The sequence below is a fragment of the Athene cunicularia genome (genome assembly GCF_003259725.1).
Source record: "Athene cunicularia isolate RWA chromosome 7 unlocalized genomic scaffold, athCun1 chr7_part1, whole genome shotgun sequence".
Taxonomy (NCBI): domain Eukaryota; kingdom Metazoa; phylum Chordata; class Aves; order Strigiformes; family Strigidae; genus Athene; species Athene cunicularia.
Genome location: NW_020799107.1, coordinates 23,182,145 through 23,194,586, shown reverse-complemented (window position 1 = coordinate 23,194,586; position 12,442 = coordinate 23,182,145). Strand labels below are relative to the sequence as shown.

At 37.6% G+C, this 12,442-nt stretch overlaps 1 protein-coding gene across 1 annotated transcript in view; it reads left to right on the top strand.

Moving 5' to 3' along the window:
- Window positions 1-12,442, top strand: part of CNTNAP5 (contactin associated protein like 5) — a 218,841-nt gene that overhangs the window by 100,380 nt on the left and 106,019 nt on the right. The window contains exon 11 of the mRNA XM_026852489.1: window positions 4,027-4,133. Within this exon, the coding sequence (XP_026708290.1) occupies window positions 4,027-4,133 (107 nt within the window). The remainder of the gene's footprint in view (window positions 1-4,026; window positions 4,134-12,442) is intronic.

Sequence of the window (12,442 nt, the reverse complement as noted above, 5' to 3'; positions counted from 1 at the left end):
TTTGCAGCCTGTCTTAATATTTTTTTTACTTATTCTTCCTTCCTCCCTCTGGTTCTGGTAGTTTTCTTTTCTCCCTTTGGTTAAGGAGACCTAGCCTGCCACAAACAGACGTCCAGGGAAAAATGGTCCTGTGGTATTTTCTTTTACAGTGCTCTCTGATCTTCATTTGTTTTCCCCGTGGTAAATCCCTGAAGTTGTTACGTGTTTTCTATGTCATACCGCTGGTGGAGTTCTCTTTGAAACACTTGTCTGGTCTCCCCTTGAACCCATTCCCTGTATGCAAAATAACCTTTGGCAAAGAATTTCACAGATGCGCAGCTCAGCGGAGCAGGGCCAAAATCCATGCTGTTGTAATTGGCCTCAGTCTATTGAATTTAATGGAAAGACATTGTTTTACCAAAGCAAAGTATAGGCTGTGACAGTAGCACCATGATGTCATATATGCAGGCATACTATATTGTCATCACTGTTAATGTTATATTTTGTTAATTACACATTAAATAGCTACAGTTCATAAATAGGAAAACAAGCTGAAATAAAATGAATTTGAGATATTTAGTCACATGTTTTCTTGACAGAAAAATGTCTCAATTTCATGTGTTTTTTTGTTGTGACGTTGAGTTTAGGGACTTAATGGTTGTCTCAAAATGATGTATATTGACAGTGTTAATACTGAGGGTGTGTTCTTTTTTCTTTCTTTAAGAGTTCTCTTTTTTTCCTCTTTATTTAGGAAGAATAGAGAGTGGTGCAGGCAGGATGTGTTGTGCTGACTATAACAAAATCTGAGAGGTGTTTATTGAAAGTACCCAATTTATTTCCAGTCAAGAGTACCATCTAATATGTAGAACTCCTTCAGCCTTCCCACTCAAGTAATTTTGTCATTGTTATTTCTTCATCGTTCCTATCAAGGGGCCAAATTTTGCCCTCTAATGTCTATGCAGTTTGTCCTTTGAATTCAGAGGAAGCACACATACAGTTTTGGAGGTGAATTTTTCACCTAAGGGCAGGGAATGCTTTTGTGAGGGCTCTGTGTGTTGCTCAGATGCTTAGATGGCTAAGGTGTATTTTCCAGCTTGGCCAAAGGAGCGAAAATTTATTTGCTTTGTTTATTTCTTTTATAAGATTCATTCACCATGATATATTCTATGAATTAATCTGGAAGATTAGAGTCCTTGGTCTGTCACATACTGTCTTAGGCAAATAATTAAATTTCAAAGTGTCACATTTATGATACTTGCAAAAACTGAGTTGATCTGTTTGTTCATTTCAATTGCAAATAGGTCACAGGCTGCCTGCTGCAAATTTTTGCCTATGAAACATTCTGCGATACCACTGCGTTTTTTGCTAAAATTGCTTGATTCTAGTAGAATGCAAATATTATTTTATATTTTAAATTATATGTATTTAAATCATTCAACATGAGGATCCAGGACTGTTATCAAATGGAACAACCTGTGATTCATCCATGCCTTGATTAATTTTAATCATAGCTATTTCTTAATTTTGAGTTCTCTGACAATTAGGATAAATTCTGCTTCTAATGAAGACGTAACTGCTTAGCTAGAGTGGGATTATGGTAATTATTAGAGTTGCAAAGAAATTTGTTTCATAAGCTCTTAGAAGAGTTCGTTATCTGACCAAAAACAAGATCAATGTGGTTGGTGCTAATTAAAGCAAATAGACTAAGGAATAAAAAAGGTTTAATTCTGAAATTATGAATATCATTAAAAGCTTACATGGCTTGTTCAACTTGCATTTTGTGCATTGTTGGAGGAAGAAAAAGTGTCTACATTTGTAAGACAAGTAGAAAGGAGAAGTGACCCTCAACTATGTAAAACCTTTAAAAAGGAAACTGTTTTAAGGGAATAAATGGGGCTAAGCCTCTGATAGAGGCCTTTAGCAAACCACAAATGACTAGTAATTAGCTCTACTGCATTGGGTTAATTAATAAAAGGTAGCTTAAAATAGGCAGAAAGCATATTTGTCCATTACACTGATGATGTGAATTATGATAATAACACGGTACTGTTCTTTTTACCTTTCCAAAGAGCTTTACTAACATCAGATGTTTCTTGTTGCCAGCACTTCTGTGATGTGAATATAACTACTGCTGTTGCACAAGTGGCATAAATGAATGTTTATCACCAAGTAGCAGGTAGAAGTAAAGGCAGTATGCTGAGGGCAAGGGCAGGTACAACCAAAGCAAAAATATGAGTAAATCTAGTCTTAGAGGCAAAATTCATGTATGTCACCATAGAGCTGTTGAACCACTGTGCTTCTGCAGCCTCTGGGACAAAGCTGTTGAAGAGTTGCTGTTTCAAGGGAGCTGGCATGGTCCTGCAGAACGTATCTGGGTGCAGACTGTGCACCAGTCAGTCCTCTGTGTGTGTGTGCCACCCTGTTGGCTGCCTTTGCTTTCTTCAGCATTGACCCAAAGCCTCTAAATCTCTTTACCATCGCCAAGAGTAGATGTAATGGCTGGCTGGGCTGTCACTGTACCAGCAGGTTAGGCTCTGTTAGATGATTTCCCAGCATACCATTAAAAGACAAAATCTCATCCCTTCTCAGAGTTCCTGCCCTGTAAGCTTACGGCAAACCCAACAGTTTTGGCTGTCCCCTTTGTTTCTTTCCAATTTCAGAAACAAGGTGTCCTCCACAGCACTGAAAAAAGCTCCATGGTGAGCTGGAAAACTAGGCATGCGTTTCCCATTCTCTTTCCTCATTTTATATTTGAGCCCAGTGATTAATAGAACCCATAACAATGATTTTTATAAGACCAATATATCTTATATTTTTTTTAACAGATGTTACAGATAGGTATAAATCACATACTTTCATCTTGAATTCCTTCTGTCTTTAATATTTGAATAATAAATAATTACTATAATAATTGAGTAAGCATTAATAAAAATGAATTAATCTTTCATAGTAATATTTTATATGACTTTTATAACTTTATGTACAATGGTATAAATAGTGATCAAGTACAAATCTAGGTTGCCTCAGTGACTTCACCACTAACACCACTGAAAGATCTGGGCCATAAAAAGGTTTTTGAAGCTCAATTTACAACAAAGCAAACCCTAACAGAGTGCTGGTGTGTATGAGATAAATTGATTGCCTGTTTTCTATCCATCCACCCATCACAATTGAATTAGTGGTATAAACAAGTTACTCATTTTTCAAAAGTCAAACAAACAGCGTAAAAGAGATTATCTAATATACAGTAAGGGGAAAAAAAAAAAAAGAAAGAAAAGGCAAACAATGGAACAATCTCTGTTTCCCTTTAGGCTGGTATAACTCTATTGCACTGCCTGTGTTTACACCGATGTAATTCAGATCAGTATTCACTTCTTGTCCTGGAGATTGAATTTATCTCCCACAGCTTTTGTTTCTCTTCACTTCCCAAGCTGCATGCTGTTGTGCCTCTTTCTTCTTTTAATAATTTGCTTCACAGTAATACTTTAGAGGCTTACGAACTAAAATGAGGGAAAGAAGAGAGAAAACAGAACTCATAATTGAAGCATATTTTTCCTCTCACTTCTGAGATTTTCATGCTGTTTGTGTTACTACAAATGTAACTCAGCCTAATTTTGATAACAATGATGCCTGTTTAATCAGAGAACAGGGGATTCTCCTTTGAAATAAGATTTCAATAGCATTTCACCTGTTACTCATCCTTCTCTGTGCTTGGAAAGTTTGTGACACTTTTAATTGCTAACAAGAGGAGGACAAGTGGAATATTTTTATTGAAAGCAATTTTTACCTACTTACTGATACATTAAATGCTGTTGTCTTCAATGCTTGTATTTGAAGTGAATCATGGATCAGAGGAATAAGTAATTACTTGAGGTATTATACAGTGATTCAGCCCTAGGAAACTCTTGCCTGAATGAGGAATTAAGACAGTTTTATAATTTTTTTTTTCAGCACATTATTTTTACATAAATGTTTATAATTAATTGTTTGGTTGTTGGTTGTTTTGTTTGTTGTTGTTTTTTTTTTTTTTTAATTATCTCCAATTAGATGTTTACCCAACTATTGTGAACATGGAGGAAAATGCTCTCAGTCCTGGACCACCTTTTACTGTGATTGTAATGATACAGGCTACATGGGAGCTACCTGTCATAACTGTAAGTAACCCACATATACAGTGTTTTCTACTGCAGCTCGTATGTCAAGGTACACATAAATGAGAGAGGAGATTTGTGAAAGGTCATATTGTATTATAGAACGTAGCATGTCCTGACATTGTTCAAACAGGTCAAGAGTTAGGCTGGAAATGCAGAGGAATGCATTTGCATATATGCATGTTTCCTGACAAATATTCTGGAGAAAACAAACCCAGATTATTTTAACTAATTTTCCACAACTTTTTTCTCATATTATACATTGATTTGCAGAATCTTAAATTCATTTCTGTTATGTACACATTGTAGACACATTGGTCATTAGACATTTAGTTGATTTTAGCTGGGCTGAGCTGGATGGTTTTAATCTGTGTTTGGGCTGTACATCAATTTTGGCACCATGGGCTTCATAGGTTTTAGATTATCCATAAATTCATGTTGCAAGAATCCAGTTTTCAACAATTTATAATTTTGGAATTTTGCTGAACTATTAGCAAGGATACAGTATCTGAAACAGTGGAAGTATGTGAAGTATTTTTCTGCTGAAATTCACAGCAAAAGAAATATTAAAGGTGCTTTAAAGGTTGTTTGGATTTTTTTTAAAAAGTTTCAAACAGCAGAGGCACAGAATGCTGGGAATTCTAATTTTAAAAAAACGGAGAGAAAGGGGAAGCCAAAAATAAAGCCTGTTCATACAGCTGACTAAATGGAAAAGCAGTTAGAAAATGAAGGTAAACTTCCTGTTCTATCACAGGAAATAAAGAGAAAAAAAGAGTGAGTAAGAATAACAATTCCAGGAATACAGCTATAACCACTCCAGCTGTTTGATGAGCACTTGGACCACAGATAGAATGAGATTGGTGAGAGATGCATTTTTTTCCCTGTTAAGCTAAAAAACAGAAGAGGAGAAAAGGTACTTAGTGGTTTGAAGCTGAGAATATTGTCAATTGTACTGTAATTCTGCAGACTTTAATGGTTTGCTAATTAATGATGAAATCATTTGTGGTGTGGGGTCTGCAGCTGACGGGAGAGGTTGTTGAGAGGTCTATTCATAGATGGGTCACCTGAGCTCTACATTGTAAGCACAAAGGAAGCTAAGGGTTTGATGCAGAAATCATGCCAAGACAGATGAAGGATGGGATAAAAAAATGCTCAGCTTATAGTTTTGAAGAGGGTTTACTTTTTGACGAATGTTTTTGTCATTCCAAAAGGCGTCACCCCTCTTCAAAACCTTCAAACCCAACTCAGTGCATGCAGTGATTGAGGCCATAGCAGAGTATGTACACCAGCTGATGGTTGGTACAAAACTAGGTGGCCAAATCTGTTATTAAGAAGGGAGAGGCTCCCTGGGGAAAGAAGAGGTCTGTTGCTATTGACTGTCAAAGGCAATTAGGAACGCTGACCTCTAGAATACATCTCCACTGTCATATTAGCTTGGGGCCTGAAGTTCGCTATTTCTGTGCCAGCTCAGTGTGGCTTGTGTCCAAAAGAGACCATGTCATTAATGGAGAGGACTGGTTCATGACTAGTGTTCCCCATGGACATGGGGCTAAGCGAAGCCTCACGCTTCTGTGAACTTGTGTCTGTGCTATCAAAGGCACATACATAGCTGCAGTTATTTAAGGTTCACTGATGTAAAAACTACTCTGGAAAATTTCTCAGGAAGATCTTGTGTTAAGACTTTCCAGCACATCAAGCTGTGCACACATGTGATGTACAGCTATTCAGCCGCTCAGCTTATTTACAACCATATTATCAACAGCTAATTTGATTCCAGCAAGATTGTAGAGCCAGCTGCCCCGTAAGCCAAGCAACACTGATAAAAGCAACATTAGTCTGGAAAAATGCATTAATGTGCTTGAAATGTGCAATGAAACCATTTCAAAGCCAGTGGGTAAATGCAGACTATTGATAAGAAACCTGCAGAACAAGAGACGTTATCGCTTTCAGCTGATAGTGGTTGACATACAGGAGTACCTTGTAGAAGGTGAATGAAAGCCACAGATCTGATCACAGCAGAACTCCAGAATATCCTCAATGTACAGACAAGTCTTCCAATCGTGTAATTCAGTGTAGTTCTATCAAAGTAAACCATCTAATTTCTTAAGGTTTGAAACATTATCTCAACAGATTTTGATTTTTACTAGAACACTGAGGCTGACAGGCCTGAAATTGACCTTGCACCACTTTGGAGAGGCTATTTCTTTTATTAACTTTCCCTTCAGACCCAAGTCCATGCAGCAACAGTGGAAAGATTTAACCAGCAATCTGCTGCAAGTCAAACATAGTGTGAACAGTTTAATTGTCAATGGGATTTCTTTTCTGTCTGAGTTTTATTAGTGTGTTTTTACTTCTTTTTGGTGTGATGTTTGTAAGAGTCAGGGGCCACTGGTTAAACAATGTAAAAGACCCATTCCTTGCCATGCTTTTGGAAGAACTGCATGACATGCATCTGCAAACCTGATTTAATTGATTTATGTTTTACCAGCTCAGAATGGGAGACCTTACAATTTTAAGAACTGAGATCTGAAGATACATTGTCCCTAACTTACTGTCATCATCTGTAAAATGTTGAAATACATTTTGTGGTTGATACATAAGCAATCTTACTGGTTTCTTCCAAGTATTCTTGGACCATACTGGATCCTGCTGTGAGGAACACCTAACTATACAGACTATCCCTGCTCCAAAGAGTTTGCAGTTAAGTTTCTGAGGGCACAAACTATTCTGGCACAGGTGATGGAGTGCTAGAAAGTCTTCATCAGCATTGTAGGTGGCAGTTTCAGTCTACCAGGTACATAATTATTGCTAGGCTTTTTTGTAGGCAAAAAGTTATAAGGTAGAGATTAAAAAGAGGAAGAAATCGAATGCTTGCTGGCATGGAGTGACATGGGAGAAAGCAGTAATGTGCTCGTTTGAAAAATATAAGGCTATGGTCAGAGGAGTTTGGCATTTTTGACAGGTCAAATGCTAGAGTCATGACAGGTAGATAGGTTGGAAACATGCCATGAAAAGCAAAGATAAATAGTTTGCATTTGATGCAACAGAAAGGAAGTAGACAGTGGCAGAGCAGAACAGGAATTCGATACAAGACACAGATGGGACAATGTTTGCATGACCACATCAGATATGTGGGACACAATTTTGTCTGTCATGACTGAAAATGGGTATAGCTGACTTTCAAGATGTGTGAATGAAGCAAAAGTACACATCTCAAGATACATATCAAGAAGTAGCTGGGTCTAGAAATGGCTTTAATATAATCTTCCTAGAGGCAGTCAATTTTCTGCAGACCTCAGGTATCTTCCTGCTCACTCAAAATCCTTTCTGATCCCAAATGCTCCTAAACTGTCACAGGAGGGGTGGCAATCCACCAGATCCAGTTGAGGGTCCACCACTGAAGGGTGTAGTGTCGTGTCCTGTTACATAGCTATTCTGTGGCAGAGAATTTTCACCCTGAAGTCTCATATGGTCCTGCTTCTGTTCTCCTCTTCTCAGAGCTGAGCTGTAAATACGAGTAAAATGGTGCTAAAACCCATTGGTGTTTTATGGGTTTCAGTAACTTATGGAAAGAGTCTCAATGTTTTCTAAACAGCTTGTTTCTTTTCTGCATAGCTTATTGCCTCATGCATAAGTCCATTTCTCTGTTTAGTAACAGTTAATCCTCCTTCACAAGCTGCCACGTATGGAATATGATCAATACCTTCCAATTCTCTTTTGTGCTTTTTTTTTTTTTTTTTTGGGGGGGGGGGAGGGTGGTGGGGTGTGTGTGGTTTTTGGTTTTTTACTCCAATGAGGAAAGAGGATTTGTATTTAACTGTCATAATTCCAGCTTCCAGTGCAATTCACATCTTCTTGCTGACTGGTCACAGCACTGATTAGAAATTGTTTTTTTATCTCTTTACTGTCTGTAGCTGTGGAACTCCAAGGCATGTGCTAGTGCCTTGCTGTCACAAATGCATGTGGACAGACTTGCAGTTTGATGGGAAATGTAGAACTTGTGATGGTAGTCCCCGGGTACCCATTTCACTGCCTGCAGTTTGGGGAAACTAGGAATTATGGAATAGCCCTATAGGATATTAAGCCAGTGGTAGGTGAGTTACATTTGGTTGTGTATGAGTTTTGTTGTGCCTTAGTTTCTCCACCTCCATGGGGAATAAGATCCAATTTGCAGGTATATTAGAAGGTGTGTGATCTATATCGTCTACTGAAATGGTATGGATTCTTTCCTTTGAAACTACTTTGCTTACTGATACTTGAGCTTATCTGTAGCTAAGACAGTGCTTTGAGGATACAATCTTATTTTGAGTCTTGAAAATGCATGGTTTTGCTTTTTGGTTTATCTTTTAAATGTGCTTCACACAGCTTGCATTTAAATAGCTTGGAAGATTAGCTCAGCTGAAGCCTTTTTAAAGATAGACACTTTCCCCATTTCTGCAGTGTGGTGGGTAGCCTACTGATCCATCAGGTATTGGTGTAGTCTGATATAATCTAGATAGATAGGAGAGGATCCTTTATGTAATTACATGTGTGAACCATAGGAAAATAGATAATACTGTAATGTTTGTTTTGTTTTTCTCTTTTAGATAGAAATACTGATATTAGTAGACAGCTGGGGAAAAAGGCCTGGGTGGGATTCAGCTCATCTATTTTTTCCTGTCTGATATTGTGATATCCAATGTAAGATAGTGGTCTGGTCTCTTTCTATATTTAACAGAGTATGAGCTATTTTCAGAAGTTGACTAGTCTCGCTGTGAGATAGGGTGTTCATGGTAAGTTCATGGACCACCTCTGAAACACGCCAGTGTTATGTCATCTCTAGAGGGAGGCTGTTTTATCTTAAACATACAGTAGGGAACTGAAGCTAGATCAGAATTATAGGTGTATATATAGAGAGAAACAGAGGGAGATGATTTACAGATGTATATATACAAAATATTTTTAATTGAAAGGTCATAGTTTAAAACCTGCATGGTCATCTCATACTATTAATTCTCCTTGTAATTATGATGTGATAGTGAAAGCAGTAGATGAGTGTAAAATGGCCCTGAGATACAGAATGTTTTAACTTTATTGCAAGGTAATTATTAGTAATCTCCTCTTATATGAGTTATGTTAGTCCCTTAGAAAGCCTCATCTTCCCCTTCTGTATTTCTTTTATTTTTATATATGGTAGTTTTCAGACAGCCTTTAGTCTTGCGTGTATTTTTTTATTCTGAAGAGTACTGAACATTGATCTAAAGGATGATGAGAAATATAAAATAATGGTTTCATTCTTCATGTTCTGGGATATCAACATGTCCCAAAGCTTTGCAAGGTGATAATTAACAGAATGTAATTTAATTCTGAATATTTGCTTTGGTGTGTGATCTATCTTGCACATACAGGCATGTGCCTTATTGGCCAAGGTAATTGCTGGAGGAAAGATCCATCCAATAATGGAAATATCATGTAGTTGTTTATATGACATAAACTTAAATTCAGGCTTTTAAAAAGTATTTTTAATATAAATATGCTTACTGCATATATTATTTTTGATCTGAAAACCTTAATATAGCTTCAGCCAAATTGTTAGCAGTACTGGAGGTGCATCTTAAAGTGTCAGCCATGGGTTTGGCAATTCTCCTGTGTTACAAGGTAGAGGGATATGTACACAGTTTGGTGGCTGGGCAAATGAGGTTCAGAGAGTTTCAGTCTGCCAGATGTCTAAGAGTGAGTCTGAGCATGTAATTTGCATGTCCTGAGTAGCCAATTTTCTTGTCTGAGGTTCTTGGAATAGATTTCTTCCATGTGTATTTAAACACATTGGTGTTCTTTGACTAAACAAAACATGTTTAATATTCATATCAAGCCTTCAGTACTGTACTTGGTGTCCCTGCATATTTTTGTTCATACCATGCTTCTGACATATGAATTTTCATTGTTTATTTTGTAGTAAGTTACTGTCTTATTAATGCTTTCTCTTCAGTTTGTGTATCTGTAAATTGTGTATCTGCATTTCGCAGTGATGTTCGTTTTGAAAAAAGTTTCTTCTCTTTGCCTGACATTTCCTTATAAATAACGCAGAGAATATTCCACTTTGGAATTTACCTGCAGAACAGAGTATATGGGGGACTAACTCAATCCGCTCTGAAGCCTGCCTGTGTCAGGTGTGACCATCACCACAGGGATGCCGGTACTTTCAAGAGCAAGGCTGAAATACCACGCTTTGCACAGTGTCGTCAAGTCTTTGATTTCTCCTTTCCCTCCAACACCACTCTTAAAATGTTGCAGGTCTTCCTGAGTGCTTTCCTGCAGCAGCAGGACTTGCAGGTCACTCTGCTCCAGCTCTGGGCGGGGGCCACTGGGGTGTGTGACTGACACAGCCGCCTTCAAACCTCAGCGGGGAAGCGACAGGGGAGGACGGGCTGACATGACCTTTCGTACCTCGGCCAGGGGGAGCCTTAGCTTGGATGGTAGGAAATTGTCTAATCCCCAAGTGTAATGGAAGGATGCCTCCCAAACATCCATTTGCATGACATTGTGGTAAAAGTCATTTTAAAGCTATCTATGGAAATAGCTCATTCTTTATCAGATGAGTAAATACATATTTTAAAAAGGAAAAATAAGCCATCTGTCATCTAGGCACATCACAGCAGAGACTGCATTAGCCTGTCAACAGCAGAATTGTCAAAATCCAGTTTTTAAGAGTACAGATTTCATTTTCTGGCATTTAACAAGACAATTGTATTATAAGAGGGCGAATGACAATCATTCCCAGAGTTCATTGCCTGTACTAATCCCTCTGCTGTTGGAATGAGAAGAAGAAACTTCATGTTGCATATTGCTTTAGTTGTTACTTAGAAAAATCCTTGATTGAACACTCACTATGCTGAGTCTGTAAGAAGAAATCTGTTAGGCCTGAGGTTTAGAAACAGAGGGTGAATCAGTCATATCCAATCTGTCTCCAGGAGCCCTGCGCGTTTTGGTGAGAATGCTTAATTCAGCCTGTGTTGGCATTTGTGCTATCAGTTTGTCCAAGGTCAGTCCAGGGATGGTTGCAGATCCTGACGGAATCCCTAGCTCTTACTGGCCTTTCCAGTCTAACCAGTACATAAGTTTTCACATCAGAATGCAAGAATAATAATTTTTATAGGGGTTATTAATACTCCTTACATCTAAGGTGCAAAGAATTACAAAGCGATGAAATGAGTCCCAAATGATCTGGCAATAAGTATTCCTCCTACTATGTTTCATGACTGTGCAATTGTTAGAGGTAGTAAAAGCAACATGCATCTATCTCACTGCTATGCTTTAGCTGGGTAGTGGACAGTGTCAGCACTTCCCAATGAAATTAGAAATTAAAATTCTTTAGTTCTTTTTAATTCATTTTATTTATTATAGCACCATAAAATCTTACATCCGTCTGAGAAACTGAAAATTATCAGTTACTTTTATTAGATTATGAGAATCCAATCTAGAAACAGCGATACTGCAGGATTCATTTTGATAATTATAACTAGTACAGCTCAAATTCTGAATCTCCAGCTCAGAGCATTTGCAATTAAATGTGTGATCAATTTCTAAAATAATTGGAAGTACAGTAGGAAAGAAATATTAGGAATGTTAAGGTTTGCTTTTAATTTTTTTTTTGACAGTTATCTTGATGTCCACTAAATTTAAAAAAGATATTTAATCCTCTGATTAAAAAAAACCCCAAACAATCAAATTACCTTTGATTTGGAATTTACTCTGTTGATTGTATCTACAACTGTAATATACTGCTGGGTGGAGGGCAGAGAGGTTTACCTTGCCTGGTTTCCCAGTAGTAAAACTGAAGTCTGGGTATCACTCTAATGTTTTCATTCAGTCCAACAGCCAGCACTATTTTAAGTGTAGGTAAGGGGTCCATTTTACTGGATGAATAAACAAGTTCATTCATCCATTCATCCATTTAAATATATTGTTCCCTGGGGATTATTTGCAGAGTTTTAAGTATATGAACAAAGAACAGTCTAGTTTTTGGGATTCTTTTTTTAGAACTGGAGGTTAAAAATGAAATTAGAGAGGAGAGGTTTTATAAGTTAGCAATATGGAGTCAAAGGAAACAGCTGTTAAGTACTCGGGAAAGCTGAGGCCAGCTGAAGGCTTATCTGCCTGGGAGTTCCACAGTGGAACAGTAAGCATGTGCTTAGCGAGGGCTGTCATGGAGACTGCAGGTGAACTGGTTAGGGCAAAAGTAAGATTGGAAGCCAAATGTCAATATAATAACAGGTAGTCAGTGAAAAACTGAATTAAAAAATATTTTATTGGAAATGATGGAAGTTTGACCT